This window comes from Tachysurus fulvidraco, chromosome 1, assembly GCF_022655615.1.
Source record: "Tachysurus fulvidraco isolate hzauxx_2018 chromosome 1, HZAU_PFXX_2.0, whole genome shotgun sequence".
In the NCBI taxonomy this organism is placed as follows: Eukaryota; Metazoa; Chordata; class Actinopteri; order Siluriformes; family Bagridae; genus Tachysurus; species Tachysurus fulvidraco.
The window spans coordinates 39,991,383-40,015,697 of NC_062518.1; the positions used below are offsets into that span (position 1 = coordinate 39,991,383).

Sequence of the window (24,315 nt, forward strand, 5' to 3'; positions counted from 1 at the left end):
TTAGCTTTATTGATGTTACCATGCAGTGCACATGTAAAGCAGAAAAATATAATTCAAAACATATTCAGAAAAACATCCTTTTAACATGTAACTTTACAGATTGGGAAATCAACATATGTGCTTGTCTAGAATACAGATAATACTGGGTTTTGTGTTAGCGGATGACTTGTGCTAAGTTTGGTGGGAAAGTTATTATCTAGTTTGTAAGATTAATTTAACATGATACACTGTCTACTTCTGTCAGTAGCATCATATCTCATTCTGGTCACAAAGATGGATATAATATGAGTGTCTTGTCTTTTTTGTGGTTGTGGTTAGTTTCTGTTGGTCTTTCATAGAAACAAAGGGCCTTAACCAGTCAGCGTTAGTGACTCATAATCACTTGTCTATTTTTGATAATCATGGTCTCTGCAGCAAAGAATTAACCTGAATATCAGAATCAGAATCAGATTTATTGGCCAAGTGTGTTGACACACACAAGGAAATTGGTTCCAGCAGTTTGTGACTCTCAAAAGTACAGATATAAATAACACGATACTATACAAACTATACAAGACAATGCAGATGATGGGATACAATATAGACAGAATGAGTATAAAATATGAATATAGAATGAATGAAATATATAAAATATGAACATAGAATATGACTGATCAGTTATGTACATAAAGTGTGGGCATGCAAATAACAATATTGTGCAATATAATGCTTTTGTACAATATACAGCAGCAGTAGTGTATAATATACAGATGATGAGATCATGCTGATAATGCAGTACTTATGATAAGAAGCAGTAAATATAATTAATTATGGTGAGTTGTTGATAAGGGTGATTGAAGAAAGAGGTTGTGTCCAGGGTGTGAGGGCAAACATACAGTTGTACTTACACACTGTACACATCTACACCATACAGAGTGCAGCATACTCACTCACTCATTTTCTACTGCTTATCCGAACTACCTCACGGGGAGCCTGTGTCTTTCTCAGGCGTCTTTGGGCATCAACTTGGACGGAGTGCCAACCCATCGCAGGGCACACACACACTCTCATTCACTCACACAATCACACACTAGATAATTCAGTTAAATAAAGTTATGTTCTGCAAATTGTTGAATTTGTTTCTTGAACTTTTGGTGGTATGGAGGTGGAGTTCACTTAAATATCACACCAACTTGCACTACAACGGAAATCTTTCTGTCCTTTTTTGTGTGTGTAAGAAGACAGGAAGTGTAGACTAACACAAACCACTGATCATTCGGTCATTTATCAGTCTGACAGAATGGAGCTGTGGACACTCCGTATGATGATCTGTGAGTAAAAATGTTTTCTTTGTGTCTTTAAAAAATTGTTCACATGATGTCTGATGTCCCGTGTACAGAGATTATTAATATAGGATAATAATATAGGATATAGGATAGTTTGAGCGCATAGAAGAGAATAATCTGCTGTGTTTTTGCTAATGTTCTGAACTTGTCACAATAAATCCCACAATAAAGTGGCTGCTCCACTGCATCAATCCCTAATCTGTAACAATTTAGTGACTGCAATCGTTGTAGGTGATTCATAAATTTTAACTTTTATATAAAGTAAATTCAATCTGAGGAAATAGACTGCATCTTCTTCATTAGAGCTACAACTTACTTTGAAACAATCTGCATAATTTTTTACAGATGTGTTAGTTAACATGAGCAATTTTGTAATGTGGGAAAAAGAGAAGGAAGTGACGCAATTCAGCTTCAGATTAGCAGAAGTGCATTTATATATACAGCAGACAGTAATGAGCTGTGAAGTGAGCTGAGTGAAAATAACATTATACATTATTGGAAAAAGTAAAACATATCTGATAGATGGAGTGAAATTAAAAATAGAGATTTTTTTATTTACAGGACATGATATTGTTCTCATTTGTCTTCTTAAAGAAATGAAAAATTCAGCATTACATATTCTCTGTTGTGGAAATTAAACTATAATATAATTTGGTGGAAGGTGGAATCATGTGATGAAACAAATCTTGTCTTTGCTTTTATTCAAAGAGACGATTACAGAGTAATCCATTTCAGGTAAAAGTGCAGAGTTCACACACCAAACTCTGACAAAAATAGAAGTCCCAACTGTTGTTTTTATAATAAAGATCTCTGGCTGCTATCATGATGTTTGTCACACCAGAATGAGCTCATGGCTTCTGTTGTGTCTCATGACTGTCATCAGATACATCAGAAAATATCTTGTCAGAGCATGTACATTATGTTATATTATTTTATTCAAATAAAATATACAATTAAATAGGAAATTTATTAAGTGATACATTTTACAGAACATTTCTCTGTTTCTCTTCCCTTTTTAGTGCTTAATTCATGTATCCACGTTGGACAAGCTCAAGGTGATTTCTGTATATTTTTATTGCTTATGTTGTGTACATGATGGATTTGTATTAATGTGGAGAAGATTGTGTTTTTACATTGTTATTCAGAGTTTATAATATGTACATTGTCAGTCTGGTTGTGTTTGGACTTTTCCAGCAGAGATTAAACCAGTTCTGACTTTGCAGCCAAACATATATTCAGAGGAGAGAATGTTACACTCTCATGTATAATTTCCGGAGGTAGTGGACCATGTAGCTGGTACAAAGATGGTGTTCATGTTCACAGATCTGCTGAAAGGGTCTACACTATAAAAGTAGATCAGAGTCACAGATACAGTTATTATGGGTTTAAGAATGGACAGACAACAGCAATGAGTGATAAAGTGACTCTCTCAGTGATAGGTACATGTCTGATCTTACACTCCTGTAACATGCACTCATACATAATCATTAAAAAACACACTGATTCAATATCAGATATTCAGAGAAGTGTGTGTTTGACTGATCTGATGTATTTTATGTAACTGCACAGAAAGACCAAAAGCTGTTGTGATCCTGCAGCCTGATGGAGAGATATTCAGTGGACAGGTAGTCACTTTAACATGTGAAATACGAGGACATGCAGACTCTGTAGATGTGGAGTAGATGTACAACTGGTATAGAGATGGTGTCCTACTTTCTGCCCCTGTTGAGTACAAGTATTATTCATTCCCTGCTTTCAGCGGTAAATTCTCCTGCAGTGGACAGACAAAAAGTGACTCACAAACATCAGAGACCAGTCCTGCTGTTACACTCACTGTGTCAGGTGTGTGTGTGTGTGTGTGTGTGTGTGTGTGTGTGTGTGTGTGTGTGTGTGTGTGTGTGTGTGTGTGTGTGTGTGTCTTTTTCACACTAGTATATATTAACTATAGCATCACATCAGTACATTTAGTGCAGATTAAGTTTACACCTTTACTTATACCCATGAAAATGTCTGTGTTTCTCTTGGATAACTTAATGGTTTTTACTTTGCAAATCTCTTCTGGATCATTTTTGTGCAGTTTCTTTCTAAAGGCACAATAAAGAATGCTGATCTTATTTGAACAGAGTGAGCTCAGAATCTCCTTAGATATTAGTCCTAGGTCTTTAGTGACATCCTGGTCCAGTCATTGATGCACATTTAGAGGAATTACTGCAGGTCCACCTGTCATGTTTTAGAGGGAAGCATCACAACCAGACCCAAAAACAGATACATAAAGACAGATACACAAGGGCAGGTATAAATAAGGCAATAAAACATTAGGTATAACAAGCAACAGGGGGAAAAGACACATAACCTCAAACACCAGAATCTCAGCCAGCACCCGATCTGGTGACCTGTCAGAGAATTGTGCTAGAAGTTCCTCACACCACCACTTTCTCATCTCTTCCACAGTTTCTTCTGATCGTGACACAGTGTGCTGCTTGTTAAAAGCTTTTAATCTCCAGCACACTGTGTGAAAGATTCTGTTTAAGTGGTGTTTATATACAACACGGGCTGGCAGTAATCAAGCCTGGTTGCGTCAAATCTGTCTGACAAAAGTCTAAATAAAATTTGGTTAAGTGAGTAATTAATTGAGTAATTAAGGGAGGCATTATATTTTTACACAGACCCAGTTATTGTTGTTTTTTTTTTTTTCTTGTAAAATGAAATAATATATTTGTAACCGGTTTTGTTCAATGTCTTTGTCTTTTTAAAAGTTTTAGAGAAAAGCTGAAACATTTTTTTTCCTTTCAACAGCATTTACTACAAAATATTTTAACAGTTTTTAATAGAATATTTAGTCATAGTTGGTGTTTTTATAGGGTATTAATAATAGCATGTCTCTGTCTGTAGTAGTATAGTATTGATTAGTGTGATAAACACTCTGAGAGCAGCACATGAACTGTGTGTTTCACCTCCAACTACAGAAAAACCTAAACCTGATCTCACATCAGACCTTAAAGGAGCTGCACTGACAGGAAACTCAGTGATTCTGTCCTGTACACTGACACCACAGTCTGCTGGATGGAAGTTTTACTGGATCAAACCCACACAGAGCTCAGAGACTGAGACTGAAACACACCAGTACATCATCAGATCAGTTAGAGTCTCTGATGGAGGTCAGTACAGATGCAGAGCTGGAAGAGGAAACCCAGTCTACTACACAGACTACAGTGATGTACTCTGGGTAAATGTTATTGGTGAGTAACAAATTAGACCTGTGTAAAAGTCAAATAAAATTCAAATAAAAATGCATTAAAAATGATAATAAATGTTTAAATAGTTGCTATAGTAACAATAATAGAGTCAATATTTGGTGTGAAACTGTGAAGTTTTATAAGGAAAGTGACTAGTAAGTCAAAACCCAGCAGCTTAATTATATTTAAAAGTCTAAAAAGGTTTATTAAATGATATGATACTTTTTTCTATGTGTATTTTTGGAAAAATTTTGGAAATCTAAAATGTTCTTATCGTGACTCACTAATGGAAAATAAATAGAATAAATATCTATAACAAAGTGTGTACAACAACACGTTGCTAAGACTTACAGTACACTTCTTAATGAACTTTAGGTAATATTATTTTATATACACTACACCATCACTAATTATTTGACTTTTCACAGTCTAATGTCAGTAGAATCAGATCTGTATTTATTGCAGTGTTTATTTTGAGGTGTTAATAATAAGATTATGTTTCTGCAGAGAGTCCTAAAGCTGTGGTGACCATAAAGCCTGACAAACATGTGTTCAGAGGAGAGACTGTGACTCTCAGGTGTGAAATACAGGGAGGAGGAGACACTGAGTGGACATACAGCTGGTATAAAAACACTTTATACCAAGACCACAAACCCCAGGAGTTCAGCTTCAGCTCAGTTATAAATGAACACAGTGGTAAATACACCTGCAGAGGGAGGAGACGCAGTGACTATCAGAGCTCAGAGCTCAGTGATGCTGTTACTCTCACTGTATCAGGTGAGTGTGTGAGTTTGTGTTAACTTGTCATTAATTATATATAAACTCTGTATGATTTTGTTCCATGTTTGTTATCCATTAGATGTAGCAGAGACAGTAATGACTGTGTCTCCACTGATCTGGCTGACTGAAGGAGATTCAGTGACTCTAAGCTGTGAGGTTAAACACTCCTCTACAGGCTGGACATTCAGCTGGTACAAAGATGTTCTCTACACAGACAGACAGGGTTCCCTCAGGTCCAGAACATCGCTCCTCTCAGACAGCAGCAGAGGATCTGGAGGCTCCTACAGCCTCAGTCCTGTTACTCTGAATCACACAGGAGTTTATATGTGCAGAGCTGAGAGAGGAGTCTTTCACACACAGTACAGCAAAACACAGACACTGTGGATCACTGGTGAGGAAATAAAACTTTTCTTGTTTACTTTAAGTAAATAAGTGTACATGAAAGAATTAATGCATAAATAGAGATTTTATTAAATAAAGAGTAAAATAAACACATCTAGAGGTGGTTTAGGGCTACATTATTTTTATAAAGCAGCCTGGTCTGTAGAAGTTGTAGCATGTAGACCATATTACACCTTATGGTCTGAGAAGTAGGTAAGTAACTGTAAAAATTCACACCAGATCTGTAAGGTAATGACTGCTATTTTATAGAGTGCATGAACACATCTCTCAGAGCTTAACATAAAACTGACAAGCTTTAGCTTTTATTCCATCATTTATTTAAGTTGCCATAAACCACATTGCTTATGTGCACCACACCACAATGTGTTCTGTGCTTGATGTAGGTCCATGAAATATACATTTCATGATTAATTTGATATGTTCAATTAATAAGTATGAAATTGTTACTATATACTGCATAGTTTTCACCTAACGTAACCTCCTGAAATAATGTCTTTTCATATGTGTCCAGTAATAACTGTTTATGTTTACACTCCTTAGTAGGGATGTGTGAGGTATGTAAACTGACTCTGTATAGTTTTAAAGCAATTAAACATTTAGTCCTGGGTAAATTTTAATGCTACACATATTAATGTTCTGCACATATAAATGAGCATTATAATAAAATCATTAAATATTTGAATCCTAATGATTTTATAATGAAATTTAATTATTTGTGTATTTCAGGTGAATCTTCTCCAGTGTCTCTGATCATCAGACCGAACAGAACTCAACACTTTACTGATGACTCTCTCTCACTGAGCTGTGAGGACCAGAGTGACTCTACTGGATGGAGAATGAGAGGATACAGTTACACTGAGACATTGGTCAGTTGTTCATCAGTATCAGGATCTACATGTAACATCACCTTCCTCTCTACATCACACACTGGTGTTTATTGGTGTCAGTCTGTATCTGGAGGATGCAGTAATTCTGTAAACATCACAGTGCATGGTGAGTCTTCAATGTTCACATCTGTAACAGATTTACAATATACAGGACTAGAGATAAAACTCTACTAAATCAGAGTAAATTTGTGCTACACTTTCTCTGATATTTCCCACTGATAGAGCTCTCTGTGTTAAATTCATTACATTATTTTACACACTTTCTATTTTCAGTGTTTTCTTTCTCTGTCCTACAGATGGTGATGTGATCCTGGACAGTCCTGTACATCCTGTGACTGAGGGACATGATCTGACTTTACGCTGTTTATTTTACAACAAAAAGATCCCAGGCTCTGGTGTTGATTTCTATAAAGATGATTCCATCCTCCAGAACCAGACTACAGGAGAGATGACCATCAGTAGTGTCTCAAAGTCTGATGAAGGTTTCTACCACTGTAAACACCAAGAGAGAGGAGAGTCACTGAAAAGCTGGGTTTCAGTCAGAGGTGAGAAATATTTATTCAGTTAATCTAGTAAGCAATAAAACTGAATGGGATTATAGTAAAATACCCAGTGATGTGGTGTGATACAGCTCAATATATATAGAAAGTACATACTTTAGAACTAATCACATTAATGTTTAAATTTCAGTCAGTTTCTGCAGCTCTGTGGTATTTCTGCATGTTGTGTATGATATGTATCTTTATTTGAATCTTGTATTTATTAGAACTTTGTATTAGAGTCTCTACAATATTATAATTAATATTTTACTCCTCATCAGGACGGTCACATGTAGGAGCTTCAATGTCAGTGCTCAGACTGATCAGCAGTCTAGTGACAGTTTCTGTGTATCTGCAGCTGACCATCATTCTGGCAGTGAAATGTTTCAGAGCTCGAGGTAAAAACATTTTCAGTCCATTTGTATGTTTCACATAAACACATTGACATGTGAACTGAACATTTTCATTCACATTCATTAAATATGAAAACAGGCATCATTAGGAATTATATTATAATTGTATAAATTCCATTCACCATTTGTCAATAAAAACTGTTTTCTTTATTTGACAGTTCAGACTGATGAAGACACCCAGAATGCTGTTATAGAGGAGTGAACAAAATAAATGAATCAGATTTTAGGATTGTGAAATAATTTTGATTTCTCACATTTACATATTTACTACTAGATGTTTTTTTTCTGAAGTTTTCACACCTCTTCATGGGGTTATGAATTATGTACACTTCATTAACATTAAAATTAACTAGATATTAAGATCACATCTTTAATTAATCTCTAATCTCTATCTAGTTATATTCATCTTTATATAACTGGGTAAAATATTTTAGATTAAGTAAACTTGTTAAAAATTTTGTACAGATGCCATTGGCAAACAGAATATAATCTATGTACAGTGTTAACTAACTCTGATCACTGAGGACAGGAGAGGAGGTTTATCGTTAGTTTATCATTATAGTTCATGATTAAATGATTCAGAGAATGATTCGAGTGCTTCAGTCCTTGCATTAATCTTAATGTTGTGAGTTTAAATCGCATCACCTTGAGCAAAACTCATCTGTTCATCCCTTAACTGTTCTTTTGTATCTTGTCTCAGCTGTAAGTTGCCAGGAAATTTAAAATGAAAATGTTTGCCATTTAAAAAAAATATATATCAGGTCAAGAGTCATGTGAAGAATCTTTTATTGTCATTTCATCCATACATAGATGTTGCAGTACAATGAGACAACTTTCTCCAGGATCATGGTGCTACATAAAACAAAGACAGAGCTATAAGGACTTAGTAAGTTAGTCCTAGCCACATAAAGTATATAATTTATTACAAAACATTTATATAAGCAACACCAGTATTTTAGCTATAATGCAGAGCAGGTCTGTCAAAAGGCTCTGATATTATAGCTTTAAAAAGTAAAGTTTTCCTTGGCTTTCTTTCTTTCTTTCTTTCTTTCTTTCTTTCTTTCTTTCTTTCTTTCTTTCTTTCTTTCTTTCTTTCTTTCTTTCTTTCTTTCTTTCTTTTTTTTTTTTTTAAAAAAGGCTTTTGCACAATGTTACTTTTGAATAAATAATATGCAATTTAAACTGTTTTCAGTGTGCATTTCTTATCTAACTCAGGTGTGTTCTAAAGAAGAGAGATTACTGTAAATATACAATACATTTCCTCGTTGTGTGTCATCAATGTATATAGCCAGAAGGTGTCGCTGTTCATTAGAGTTTCAGATAATTGAACCATTTTTCGAGAGAGTCGGTCCAAATATGTAGATTTGCTAGAAGGCTTTGTTTATACCCGTTTAGTACCAGTTTTTATGTTTAGTCCACTTTATGGTGCATGGTAGGTTGATTGGCATCTCTGGAAAATTGTCTGTAGGGTGTGAGTGTGTGAGTGAATGAGTGTGCCCTGCAATGGGTTGGCACTCCGTCCAGGGTGTATCCTGCCTTGATGCCCAATGATGCCTGAGGTAGGCACAGGCTCACCGGATAAGCGGTAGACAATGAGAGTGAGAGAATGTTTCACACACGTACAACTCATATTTAGACATACAGAAGCTAAATGCTTTATTTTTTGATATCAAATGGTTATACAGGAAAATAAATACAGTACATTTTCAATTTTCTAAATGAATACAGCTAACTATTAAAATTTATTATTTACATAAATTAACATAATATTAATTCACATGTTTCCTACAGGCTAAAAGTAAGTTCATTCATTCATTCATTCATTCATTTATTTTCTACCACTTATCTGAACTTCTCGGGTCACGGGGAGCCTGTGTCTATCTCAGGCATCATCGGGCATCAAGGCAGGATACTTCCTGGACAGAGTGCCAACCAATTGCAGGGCACACACACTCTCTCATTCACTCACACACTACAGACGATTTTCTAGAGATGCCAATCAACCTACCATGCATGTCTTTGGACCGGGGGAGGAAACCGGAGTACCCGGAGGAAACCCCCGAGGCACAGGGAGAACATGCAAACTCCACACACACAAGGTTGAGGCGAGAATCGAACCCTGACCCTGGAGGTGTGAGGCGAACATGCTAACCACTAAGCCACCGTGCCCCCCTCCAGAGCAACTTACATTATCTAATTTTTTTATTTTTTTTTATATAACTGAGCAATTGAGGGTTAAAAGCCACAGTTAGGGGCCCAACAGTGGCAGCTTGGTGGACCTGAAATCAAACCCACAACTTCCACTAATTTACCACACACACACACACACACACACACACACACACACACACACACACACACACACACACACACACACACACACACACACACACACACACACACACACACAGTCATCAGCAGCATGGTTGCACTTCATTCTTATACCGTGTATGGATTATGATTAACAAACAATATAATAAATGCTGTATTTAAAACAGGATATTTGTAGTTAAAGGTTTTGAGGAGCTAAAGTCTGACTGAAATCTCTAAGACGGTGCATGTACCTAACTACTGCTCACTGCACACTGTTTATTTGTTATTGCTGAGTACTGAAAATCAAAATCACCTGATTAACTGCCACATTATGTATTTAATACAGGATTGGTTAAGGCCCAGGTTAACAACAACCGCACTGTCGACCTACAGTATAGGGTGCCAGCGGAAATTGGGCTACTGTTGGTTGACAGGAGGAGAGGAGGGAGAAGGGAGAGCTGGCAGACATGATGGAGATAAGGAAGGTAGATATACTGTGTTTGCAGGAGACCGAACTGGGATAGGAGGGAGATACAAACATTTCATTATGATGTGGATAGGAAGAGAAATTGGGTAAAGGTGATTCTGAAGGATGAGTTTGCGAGGAATGTTTTAGAGGTAAAATGAGTGTCAGACTGGGTAATCAGTTTAAAGTTAGAAATTGAAGGGGTGATGTTGAATGTCATCAGTGTTTATGCTCCACAAATAGGTGTGAGTTAGAAGAGAAGGAGAGATTCTGGAGTGAGTTAGATTAGCTGATGTAAAGTATTCCCAGAATGGAGAGAGTAGTGATTGGAGCAGGCTTCAACGGGTATGTTGGTGAGGGGAACATAGGTGATGGGTAGGTTTGGTGTTAAGGAAAGGAACCTAGAAGGACAGATGGTGGTGGACCTTGCTAAGCAGATGGAAATGGTTGTAGTCAACACTTATATCCAGAAGACAGGGGAACATAGACTTAAATATTGTATTAGAGTGGAAGTTGGAGTTGGTGGTAGGAGAGATTGTAACCAGACAACTCAGATTTGGTCAAAAGATCATACACTATGACAAGTCCTTCTGCTCTCCTGACTTCATGCTTCTATGTTGTCTACCGAGGGAATTCACAGTAGTTATTATTACACTGGCAACATATCCAAGTAGGACACTGTGTACCCTGAGGCTGTGTTCATCGTTACCAGAGACTTCAACTAAGACAAACTCAGTAACACCAAAATATCTTCAACACGTTACATCATATGCAACGCACATGGGAATTGTGTTTTGGAATCTTCAGAATGCCTACAAATCCCTCCCAAATCAGATCACTCTCCCATCCTGTTCCTACCTGCATACAGACAGAAGCTGAAACAGGACACACCCTCCCTCAGCATCATGAAATAATTTTACCCCTGTACCACAGAGAGCATACTGACTGCCTGCATCAGCTGGTACAGGAGCATCACTTAACTACTGAACAGAGGTGGGTAGAGTAGACAAACATTGTACTCAAGTAAAAGTACTGTTACTTCAGAATAATATGACTCAAGTAAAAGTAAAAGGTAGACATCCAAATAATTACTTGAATAAGAGTAAAAAAGGACTTGGTGAAAAACTAATCAAGTACTGAGTAACTGTTGAGTAACGACTGATTTATTTTTTAACACAAGACAACAATCAGACAGACAAAAATACAAAATAATCTTTAGGCAAATTATGGCTCATCCAATCAATAAAATAAATTAAAATGAATTAATAAAATAGCTTAAATTAAAACAATTCAGGTAAATTCAAGTACTTAATTTAAGTACTTAAGTACTTAAATAATAAAAAATAAATATGCACAAGTAACACAAATTTCCAAACCTTTATACTTTTTTTACCAGGCAGAACTAGAACGAGGCAGCCCATAAATTCTCATAAACTGTGTGTGTGTGTGTGTGTGTGTGTGTGTGAAGTGAAGTGAAAGTGAACTTTCACTTCACTTCACACACACACACACACACACACACACACACACACACACACACACACACACACACAGAGTTTATGAGAATTTAACTCTGTGTGTGTGTGTCTGTCTCCAATGACAGAACAACAGAAGGAAACACACATTTCATAGCAGGCATGCTGAACAGAAAACTGCACACCGGTTAACGTAGAATGTGTGTGTGTGCGTGTGTGTGTATGTGTGTGTATGTGTGTGTGAAAACATGCAGAAACAAACTATTTCACCAAAAAATCCCTCAGTGACGTCACTATTAAACTTCACCGTCTGCATTGCCGACGGTTTGTGTTACTAACTAACCCCTCCCACCGCTGAGAGTGTGTATGGTAACGTGACGAGACTGCACAACTACGTTTGATTAGTGAAACACAGTCACGTGGTAGAGCCTTAGCGGAAGTTTCTCGCTCTGTCAAAATAAAACATTAAAATTAATGCGTAGAATACCAAAGAGGTAAAAAGAAAAGTAACGAGCTCATTGTAGCCTAATGTAGCGGAGTAAGAGTACAGTTTCCTCTTCACAAATCTACTCAAGTAAAAGTAAAAAGTATAGTGATTTAAAACTACTCCTAGAAGTATAATTTTTTTCAAAAACTTACTCAAGTAAATGTAACGGAGTAAATGTAACTCGTTACTACCCACCTCTGCTACAGAACTCTGTAGAGAGTCGTACAGACATCGTACAAACACATCGAAAAAAGTCAGAAAGAACAAGTTGTTGGATTTTAGCTCTATTGATGTTACCATGCAGTGCACATGTAAAGCAGAAAAATATAATTCAAAACATATTCAGAAAAACATCACTTTCACATGTAACTTTACAGATTGGGAAATCAACATATGTGCTTGTCTAGAATACAGATAATACTGGGTTTTGTGTTAGCGGATGACTTGTGCTAAGTTTGGTGGGAAAGTTATTATCTAGTTTGTACAAGTTTGTAAGATTAATTTAACATGATACACTGTCTACTTCTGTCAGTAGCATCATATCTCATTCTGGTCACAAAGATGGATATAAAATGTGTGTGTGCATGTCCTTTTTGCTGTTGTGGTTAGTTTCTGTTGGTCTTTCATAGAAACAAAGAGCATTAACCAGTCAGCATTAGTGAGTCATAACCACTAGGCTATTTATAATAATCATGGTCTCTGCAGCAAAGAATTAACCTGAATATCAAACATACACTTGTACTTAAACACCTTACAAATCTACACTGTACAAAGGGCAGCAAAATAATTAAGATAATTAACTTAAATATCTGCTTTGTGTGTAGGTTTAGTGTGTTTGTAAGAATGTCCTCCTTCATTAATGAATGAAAATGCTTTTCACTACCCCATTATGTGACTAGCAGAAGCAGACGTTCTTATCCAGAGCGACTTACAATTTATCTCATTTTTATACAACTGAGGGTTAAGGGTGTTACTCAGGGCCCAGCAGTGGCAGCTTGGTGCACGTGGGAATCAAACTCACACCCTTCTGCTTGGTAGTCCTGCACCTTATGATGATTTATGATTTGAAAGTATTTATGAACCTGAGTGAGGTAGCAGAGGAACTTTACAAAATCGTTCAGTTAAATATGATCTGCAAATTGTTGTATTTGTTGCTAGAACTTTTGGTGGTATGGAGGTGGAGTTCACTTAAAAATATCACACCAACTTGCATGACAACAGAAATCTTTATCTCCTTCTATTTTTGTGTAAGAAGACAGGAAGTGTAGAGGCTTTAACACAAACCACTGATCTGTCAGTTATTTATCAGTCTGACAGAATGGAGCTGTGGACACTCCGTATGATGATCTGTGAGTAAAAATGTTTTTTGTGTGAACCTTCATTAGAGTGAGAAGTGGGTTAAAAATTGTTCACATGATGAGTGATATCCTGTGTGAAGAGCTTATGTGATTTGGACAAAGTTATGTGAGCTAGTTGACTTGAGACAGTGTGATAACTTTTTTGATTGTTTGTTTATTTGTTTGTATAATTTGGCTGTTTTTTGTTTAATTTTGAATTGATTTCTATGTAGTATAGTATTAATTAGATGTATTTCTTGGGGCAAGTCGTGGCCTAATGGTTAGAGAGTCTGACTCGTAATCCTGGGGTTGTGGGTTTGAGTCTCGGGCCGGCCACGACTGAGGTGCCCTTGAGCAAGGCCCTGAACCCCCCAACTGCTCCCCAGGCGCTGCAGCATAAATGGCTGCCCACTGCTCCGGGTGTGTGTTCACGGTGTGTGTGTGTGTGTGCACTTTGGATCGTCAAATGCAGAGAATGAATTCTGAGTATGGGTCACTGTACTTAGCCGTATGTCACGTCACTTACATGGACAGTGAGATGTGTTTGTGTAGGATAGTCTGAATAAATAGATGAGTGTATAAACTGTTGTGTTTTTGCTAATGTTCTCAGTAAATGTGCTGCTATTTAATGTCACTTTAGTGTTGTTTGTGTCTTTATCCCACAATAAAGTGGCTGCTCCACTGCATCAATCCCTAATCATTAACAATACAGTATAGTGACTGCAATAGATGTAGGTGATTAATAATTTGTAGTATTTGAATTTTTTTATATAAAATAAATTCAGTGAGTAAAAATCGACTGCTTCTTCTTCATTTGAGCTGCAATTAGCTTCTTTAACTGGTCTGTTACTAACTCTGTATTTCCCCTGTGTTACGCCTTTATGTTTTGAATTTTGCTTATTATTTTTGTGACTGTCACTGGTGTCTTTCGGTGTCTGGTTCTTGTTTCAGCCCCTCCAATTACGTCACATATCCGCCTGCATGCCATTGGACGATCATCACATGACACGCTATGCCCCGTCTCTTCGTCGTGCTATTGGCTGGCTGCGAATTTCAGGTGGACATTTAAACCACGTCGGCGAAAGTGAAAGGGGGGGAGAGATAGAGAGAAAAAGCCGGTTTTGAATGGTTGTATGCTGTGGCTTGCGTGCCGTACTACCCCATTGTGCAAAGCACGGTGTATTTTCGAAATTGTGGGTTGATTTAGTCATTTTGTGTTTTCTGCCTCGTTGTATGAGTGTCCTGTTGTATGTGTTTTTCATGTAGATTTTGTAAATATGGTTATATGTGGACCTTGTAAATACACACTATTCGGTGGTTTGTAGGAAGTCGGTGCCAGTTTTGTTATTCGGTTTATTATTGTTTTTTGGCGAGATAGGGAGCGAGGGAAGGACATGTACTTTCTTTTCTTTTCTTTGGATTAGGTTAACGGAGTTGTACTTGTTGAGTTAGAGGGAGTTTTATTTATTATTTTGGCCTTTCCGACTTCTGAAGCTGTCACCACCTAACTAAAATAAATACAAGAAGGAAACTGACATGCCACGTCCTGCTATTTTTCTTTTTTCTTTTCTATTTTTGTGCTGAGTTTCATTTTTACCTGTATGTTACGGTCTGACCTAGACCCGGTCTTAACAGAATTGGGGGCTCGTCCTGTGCGCTCCGTGTGTTTCGTGTGTTGTTCTTTTCGGATACGTTTGCCGGCGGTTTTGTCTTGGCGTTGGGGGTGTGAGGTTTATTTTATGAGAGATGGCTACAAAGTTTGATCTAGATCAGTTTGTTATTTGTCCTACGTTTGAGCAGTTTGAACGATGTCGTAAGGATGACTTATTAACCCTTGCAGACTTTTTCCGCATATCGGTTCCCCGGAGTGCCAATAAGCGCGACATCAAGGAGCTGCTGTGTGCGGAGCTGATAAAACAGCGAATTCTTGTTGAGCCTACCGAGGAGGGTGTTGCATTTGATTTAGTTGGTTCTGAGGATTTACCAGCAGCGGAGGCTGGACGTAAATCTGAGGACCCAACGCGCATAGATCCCGCAGTAGCAGCAGGCTCACCGCTGGAGGAGCCCGCGCTAGCGCTCCAACTAAAACAACTTGACCTTGAGTTAAGTCGTCAGCAGTATCAGTCTCAACTAATACAGCTACAAACCTTGGAGTTGGAGGCAAAGAAGGAGATAAAACTCAAGGAGCTTGAGTTAAGGTTTGCTCTTGGAGAGAGGCCAGAATATGGTCCTAATGTACCTCCTGCACCTGCGTCTCCTGCACCTGCACAGCCTGTCACCGGTGTTATCACCGGTGTTACAGCGTGCACACCAAGGAACCCCGTCTGTAAGTGTTGCTGGGTTTGATGTTAGTAGGCATATTGTGTTAGTTCCTATGTTTAGGGAAAGTGAGGTGGACACATATTTCTCTGTTTTTGAGCGCATTGCCGCCACTCTGCAGTGGCCTAGAAACATTTGGACGTTACTATTGCAGTGCAAGTTTGTGGGAAAAGCTCAAGAAGTGTGTTCTGCGTTATCATTAGAACAAAGTATGGATTATGAAACTGTGAAATCATCTGTCTTGAGGGCGTATGAACTTGTTCTGGAAGCCTATCGTCAGAGATTTCGTAAACAGGCCAAAACCGCCAGCCAAACGTACGTTGAGTTTGCGCGTGAGAAATCTGCTTTGTTTGATAAGTGGTGCGCTGCAAACAAGGTGGTTACTTTAGAGCAGTTAAAAGAATTGATTCTGTTGGAAGAATTTAAGTCGTGTCTTTCTGATAAAATGGTGGTTTATCTGAATGAACAAAAAGTCTCTTCGCTGGCTGATGCTGCCGTTTTGGCAGATGAGTTTGTGCTTACTAATCGAACCGTATTTTCGTCTCCGCGGCGTGATGTTACTGAGAGGGTCTCGGTGAATACTCCTAAGAATGCTAGTGAGTTACGTGAATGTTTTTATTGTCGTGAGTCTGGACATCTCATTGCTGCTTGTCCGGTGTTAACACGCAAAAACCGACGGAAAGCACACAGCAGTCCGAAAAGTGTTGCTTTAGCACATACTCCGCCGCAACACTCTGACAGTTTACTTTCACTTGACTCAGTTGATTCTACATTCGAACCTTTTATTATAGATGGTATGGTCTCTCTTTCTGACACTGGATTGGATTTTAAGTCGGTGCGCATTTTGAGAGACACTGGAGCCGCTCAGTCCTTTATTTTAGAGGGTGTTCTCCCGTTATCGGACCAATCTAGTTGTGGTACAGATGTTCTGGTTCAGGGTATTGAACTTGGGGTAGTGAAGGCACCTTTGCATAACATTTATCTTCGATCCGATGTCGTGGCTGGATTTGTTAAAGTTGCAGTTCGGTCGCAGTTGCCAGTTAAGGGGGTTTCATTTATTTTGGGCAACGATTTAGCGGGTGGGAAGGTTTTTTGTTGGCCTTTCTGTTCTCTCCGTGTATTGCTGCAGTTGTGGAAAAGTCAAACTTGGCTAACTATTCAACAGCTTATTTCTTTGATGGTGATGTGTTAATGTGTAAATGGGCACCTCCAAACTCGGATCATGATTGGAGGTCAGTCTTTCAAGTGGTGGTTCCCAAGCCGTATAGAACCCAAGTTTTAAGTGTCGCCCATGACCATGATCTCTCTGGCCACTTAGGGGTGAGAAAGACCTATAGTCGTGTGTTAAAGCATTTCTTTTGGCCTGCCATGAAGTCCGATGTCAGCAGTTATTGCCGTTCATGTCATGTTTGTCAAGTAGCGGGTAAACCTAATCAGGTTATTCCCCCTGCACCTCTTCAGCCTATACCTGTAATGGGTGAGCCTTTTGAAAGAATTTTGATAGACTGTGTGGGCCCCCTTCCTAGAACCAAGTCTGGAAATACCTACTTGCTAACTATGATGTGTGCTGCTTCTAGGTACCCTGAAGCCATACCTTTGCGTAGCATTAAGTCTAGAGCCATCATTAAGAGCCTTGTTAAGTTTTTTACCACCTTTGGGTTACCGAAAGACATCCAGTCAGACCAAGGTTCAAATTTTATGTCCACGCTTTTTAGAAAGGTTATGACGCAACTGCACATTCACCACCAGGTATCTAGTGCATACCATCCTGAGTCTCAAGGTGCCTTAGAAAGGTTCCATCAGTCCTTAAAGTCTATGCTTCGGACCTACTGTTACAGTCAGGGAAAGGACTGGGATGAAGGGATTCCCTTATTGTTATTTGCCATTCGTGATGCAGTGCAAGAGTCACTTGGGTTCAGCCCAGCCGAACTAGTCTTTGGTCATACTGTTCGTGGTCCTTTAAAACTGTTACAGGAAGAGTTCTTGTCTCAGAGCTCTAGGAAATCTCCAGTCAAGAGCGTCGTAGAGTATGTTAGTGCCCTTCGTGAGCGTCTTCATGCAGCTTGTGAATTAGCCAAACACTCGCTGGCTACAACACAGTCCCGTATGAAAATGCGATTTGATAAAGATGCAGTGGAGCGTACATTCCAAGTAGGGGATGAGGTTTTGGTTTTATTGCCATTACCAGGTTCAGCTCACCACACTAGGTTTTTTGGGCCCTATGTTATTGACTCTAAGTTAAGTGACACCGACTATGTTGTAAAGACTCCTGATCGGAGAAGGAAGTCTCGTGTTTGCCATGTTAATATGCTTAAGCCGTATGTTTCTCGATCTACCCCGGATGTTGGTTCGGCAAGTCCAGAAGAGGTTTCAGTAGTGGTTGTCTCTATGGGAGTACCACCATCTGATTATTCTCCTGAAATGGATGGGCTCTTCCTAGGTAGTGCTTGTTTTCCAGGTGCTCATTTGAAAAATTCAGAATGGTTGTGTAATATGCAGCTCAAACTTGCTCATTTGTCACCACCGGCCCGAAGAGATGTGATTAGTCTTATTCAACAATTTCCATCACTTTTTTCTGACATTCCTTCAAGTACCACTGTTCTTAAACATGACATTGATGTTGGTGATAATGCCCCTGTTAAACAACATGCATACAGAGTTAATCCCACAAAGCATGCCATGATGAAAGCAGAAACTGATTATTTGATGGAAAATGGTCTTGCTGTGCCTAGCTGTAGTCCCTGGTGTTCACCCTGCATACTAGTTCCCAAACCTGATCGAAACTTTCGATTTTGCACTGATTATAGAAAGGTTAATGCTCTAACTAAAGCAGATGCTTTTCCCCTACCCAGCATGGAGGATTGTGTTGATCGGATAGGTAGTGCCAAGTTTGTAACGAAGTTGGATCTTCTGAAGGGTTATTGGCAGGTTCCACTAACCCCACGTGCATCAGAAATTTCTGCGTTTAGTATACCAGATGGATGAAACACGCTGCAGTCTTTTTCACAGATGTTTCTGTTGGAGACATTTTGCACAGTCCTGAGATGAATGTTTTTGTTATACTGTATGTGCTACTGAGATCGAGTTTTTCTTCTTATATGATCCATTATCCTGAAGGCTGTATGAATTGAACTGTAGTGTTAGTGCACATGAGCAACTTTGTAATGTGAGACAAAGAGAAGGAAGTGACGCAATTCAGCTTCAGATTAGCAGAAGTGCATTTAATTATACAGGAGACAGTAATGAGCTGTGATGTGAGCTGTGTGAAAATAACTTTTCTAAACATTATATATTATTGGAGCAGGTAAATGTTTGTATTGTTGCTGCATAAGTGAAAGTAAAAATATTGATATTCTTTTTTTATTTACAGACATACAGACATGATATTGTTCTCATTTGTCTACTTAAAGAAATAAAAAATCAGCATTACGTATTCTCTGTTTCTCTTCCCATTTTAGTGCTTATTTCATTTTTCCACGTTGGACAAGCTCAAGGTGATTTCTGTATATTTTTATTGCTTATGTTGTGTACATGATGGATTTGTATTAAAGTGTAAAAGATTGTTTGTACATTGTTATACAGAGTTTATAATATTTACATTGACAGTCTGTTTGTGTTTTGACTTTTCCAGCAGAGAATAAACCAGTTCTGACTGTGCAGCCAAACACACCACATATATTCAGAGGAGAGAATGTTACACTCTCATGTATAATTTCGGGAGGTAGTGGACCATATAGCTGGTACAAAGATGGTGTTCATGTTCACAAATCTAATGAAATGAACTACACTATAAAAGTAGATCAGAGTAACAGATACAGTTGTTATGGGTTTAAGAATGGACAGACAACAGCAATGAGTGATGAAGTGACTCTCTCAGTGATAGGTACATGTCTGATCTTACACTCCTGTAACATGCACTCATACATAATCATTACAAAACACACTGATTCAATAATCAGATATTCAGAAAAGAGTGTGTTTGACTGATCTGATGTATTTTGTGTAACTGCACAGAAAGACCAAAAGCTGTTGTGATCCTGCAGACTGTTGGAGAGATATTCAGTGGACAGAAAGTCACTTTAACATGTGAAATACAAGGACATGCAGACACTGTAGATGTGGAGTGGATGTACAACTGGTATAGAAATGGTGTCCTATTTTCTGCCCCTGTTGAGTACAAGTATTATTCATTCCCTGCTTTCAGCGGTAAATTCTCCTGCAGTGGACAGACAAAAAGTGACTCACAAACTTCAGAGACCAGCCCTGCTGTTACACTCACTGTGTCAGGTGTGTGTGTGTGTGTGTGTGTGTGTGTGTGTGTGTGTGTCTTCTTCACACTAGTATATATTAACTATAGCATCACATCAGCTTCCCAGCTTCAAAGCTTCACTTTGCAAATCTCTGAAGGATCATTTTTGCACAGTCTCTTTCTAAAGGTAGAATCAAGAAATCTGATCTTATTTGAACAGAGTGAGCTCAGAACTCTCTTAGATATTAGTCCTAGGTCTTTAGTGACGTCCTGGTCCAGTCATCGATGCACTTTTATAGGAATTACTGCAGGTCCACCTGTCATGTTCTAGTGGGAAGAATCACAACCAGACCAAGACTCGGGATACACTTAACATATTTATTCACAAAAGACATGAAATGACCTCAAAATAACAACATAATACATGAACACACACAAACAGAATGTGACACATAATGAGGAACGAAGACAGATACACAAGGGCAGGTATAAATAAGGCAATAACACATCAGGTATAACAAGCAACATGTGGGAAAAGACACATAACCTCAAACACCAGAATCTCAGCCAGCACCCGATCTGGTGACCTGTCAGAGAATTGACACAGTGTGCTGCTTGTTAAAAGCTTTTAATCTCCAGCACACTGTGTGAAAGATTCTGTTTAAGTGGTGTTTATATACAACACGGGCTGGCAGTAATCAAGCCTGGTTGTGTCGACTCTGACTGACAAAACTCTCAATAAAATTTGGTTAACTGAGAAACTAAACTAAGGGAGGCATTCGATTTTTACACAGATCCAGTTATTGTTGTTTTTTTCCTCTTTTAAAATGAAATAATATATTTGTAACCGGTTTTGTTCAATGTCTTTGTCTTTTTAAAAGTTTTAGAGAAGAGCGGAAACATTTTTTTTCTATAAAAATAGCTGAAATTATAAAGAGGGTAAAATTATTTTCTACAGCATTTACTACACATTCTTTTTACAGTTTTTAGTGGAATATTTAGTCATAGCGAGTGTTTTTACAGTGTATTAATAACAGCATGTCTGTAGTAGTGTAGTATTGATTAGTGTGATAAACACTCTGAGAGCAGCACATGAACTGTGTGTTTCACCTCCAACTACAGAAAAACCTAAACCTGATCTCACATCAGACCTTAAAGGAGCTGCACTGACAGGAAACTCAGTGATTCTGTTCTGTACACTGACACCACAGTCTGCTGGATGGAAGTTTTACTGGATCAAACCCACACAGAGCTCTGAGACTGAGACTGAAACACACCAGTACATCATCAGATCAGTTAGAGTCTCTGATGGAGGTCAGTACAGGTGCAGAGCTGGAAGAGGAAACCCAGTCTACTACACAGACTACAGTGATGAACTCTGGGTAAATGTTATTGGTGAGTAACAAAGATTGCAGTGTTTATAAAATATACACAGACCTGTTTAAAAGTCAGAAAGAAGGCATGCAAATAAATGTAAAGATTTATTAAAAATAATGATAATAAATGCTAAAATAATAATAATAATAATAATAATAATAATAATAATAATAATAATAATAATAATAATAAAGTCAATATTTGGTGTGAAACTGTGAAGTTTTATATGGAAAGTGACTAGTAAGTCAAAACCCAGCAGCTTAATTATATTTAAAAATCTAAAAATGTTTAATACATGATATGATACTTTTTTCAATGTGTATTTTTGGAAAAATTTTGGAAATCTAAAATGTTCTTATTGTGGCTCACTAATGGAAAATAAATAGATTAAATATCTAAAACAAAATGTGTACAACAACACGATGCTCCAGACTTACAGTACACTTCTTAATGAACTTTAGGTAATATTATTTTATATACACTACACCATCACTAATTATTTGACTTTTCACAGTCTAATGTCAGTAGAAACAGATCTGTATTTATTGCAGTGTTTATTTTGAGGTGTTAATAATAAGATTATGTTTCTGCAGAGAGTCCTAAAGCTGTGGTGACCATAAAGCCTGACAAACATGTGTTCAGAGGAGAGACTGTGACTCTCAGGTGTGAAATACAGGGAGGAGGAGACACTGAGTGGACATACAGCTGGTATAAAGATGACCAAATCTACCAAGACCACAAACCCCAGGAGTTCAGCCTCAGCTCAGTTAGAAATGAACACAGTGGTAAATACACCTGCAGTGGGAGGAGACTCAGTGACTATCAGAGCTCAGAGATCAGTGATGCTGTTACTCTCACTGTATCAGGTGAGTGTGTGAGTTTGTGTTATCTTGTCATTAATTACATTTAAAATCTGTATGATTTTGTTCCATGTTTGTTATCCATTAGATGTAGCAGAGACAGTAATGACTGTGTCTCCACTGATCTGGCTGTCTGAAGGAGATTCAGTGACTCTAAGCTGTGAGGTGAAACACTCCTCTACAGGCTGGACATTCAGCTGGTACAAAGATGTTCTCTACACAGACAGTCAGGGTTCCCTCACTTATAGAACATCGCTCCTCTCAGACAGCAGCAGAGGATCTGGAGGCTTCTACACTCTCAGTCCTGTTACTCTGAATCACACAGGAGTTTATATGTGCAGAGCTGAGAGAGGATTCTTACACACACAGTACAGCAAAACACAGCCACTGTGGATCACTGGTGAGGAAATAAAACTTTTCTTGTTTACTTTAAATAAATAAGTGTAAATGAAAGAATTAATGCATAAATAGAGATTTTATTAAATAAAGAGTAAAATAAACACATCTAGGGGGGCACGGTGGCTTAGTGGGTAGCACATTCGCCTCACACCTCCAGGGTCGGGGTTCGATTCCCGCCTCCGCCTTGTGTGTGCGGAGTTTGCATGTTCTCCCCGTGCCTCGGGGGTTTCCTCCGGGTACTCCGGTTTCCTCCCCCGGTCCAAAGACATGCATGGTAGGTTGATTGGCATCTCTGGAAAATTGTCCGTAGTGTGTGATTGCGTGAGTGAATGAGAGTGTGTGTGTGTCCTGTGATGGGTTGGCATTCCGTCCAGGGTGTATCCTGCCTTGATGCCCGATGACGCCTGAGATAGGCACAGGCTCCCCGTGACCCGAGGTAGTTCGGATAAAGCGGTAGAAAATGAATGAATGAATGAATAAACACATCTAGAGGTGGTTTAGGGCTACATTATTTTTATAAAGCAGCCTGGTCTGTAGAAGTTGTAGCATGTAGACCATATTACCCCTTATGGTCTGAGAAGTACATAACTGTCCAAAATTCACACCAGATCTGTAAGATAACGACTGCTATTTTATAGAGTGCATGAACACATCTTACAGAGCTTGACATAAAACTGACAAGCTTTAGCTTTTATTCCATCATTAATTTCAGTTGCCATAAACCACATTGCTTATGTACACCACACCACAATGTGTTCTGTGCTTGATGTAAGTCAACGAAATACTCTATACAAAACATTTCATGATTAATTTGATGTGTTCAATGAAATTAATAAGTATGAAATTGTTACTATCTACTGCATAGTTTTCACATAATGTAACCTCCTGATTTGAGCATTCAACTGTGCTGCTCTATAACATGAAATAATTAATCTTTTCACATGTGACCAGTAATAACTGTTTATGTTTACACTCCTTAGTAGGATGTGTGAGGCATGTAAACTGACTCTGTATAGTTTTTAAAGCAAATAAACATTTAGTCCTGGGTAAATTTTAATGATACACATTAATATTTTGCACATATAAAGGAGCATTATAATAAAATCATTAAATATTTGAATCCTAATGATTTTATAATGAAATTTAATTATTTGTGTATTTCAGGTGAATCTCCTCTAGTGTCTCTGATCATCAGACCGAGCAGAACTCAACACTTTACTGCTGACTCTCTCTCACTGAGCTGTGAGGACCAGAGTGACACTAACGGATGGACAGTGAGAGGATACAGTTACACTGAGACATTGGTCAGTTGTTCATCAGTATCAGGATCTACATGTAACATCAACTTCCTCTCTACATCACACACTGGTGTTTATTGGTGTCAGTCTGTATCTGGAGGATGCAGTAATTCTGTCAACATCACAGTGAGCTGTGAGTGATCAATGTAACAG

General features: G+C 38.2%; 1 protein-coding gene and 1 pseudogene across 3 annotated transcripts in view; both read left to right on the forward strand.

The window, feature by feature from the left end:
* The first annotated feature begins 775 nt into the window (after positions 1-775).
* LOC125138428 lies at positions 776-8,706 on the forward strand (annotated as a pseudogene).
* A 4,849-nt stretch (positions 8,707-13,555) lies between these two features.
* LOC113636490 (Fc receptor-like protein 5) overlaps positions 13,556-24,315 on the forward strand; it is a 45,861-nt gene continuing 35,101 nt past the window's right edge. The window contains exons 1-8 of one of the 3 annotated variants that reach the window (XM_047818913.1): positions 13,556-13,672; positions 19,438-19,473; positions 19,611-19,862; positions 19,994-20,266; positions 21,351-21,623; positions 22,199-22,471; positions 22,554-22,865; positions 24,029-24,295. In XM_047818913.1, the coding sequence (XP_047674869.1) occupies positions 13,642-13,672; positions 19,438-19,473; positions 19,611-19,862; positions 19,994-20,266; positions 21,351-21,623; positions 22,199-22,471; positions 22,554-22,865; positions 24,029-24,295 (1,717 nt within the window). In that variant the 5' untranslated portion in view covers positions 13,556-13,641. The remainder of the gene's footprint in view (positions 13,673-19,437; positions 19,474-19,610; positions 19,863-19,993; positions 20,267-21,350; positions 21,624-22,198; positions 22,472-22,553; positions 22,866-24,028; positions 24,296-24,315) is intronic. The other 2 variants (XM_047818915.1, XM_047818906.1) reach the window with 2 other exon arrangements.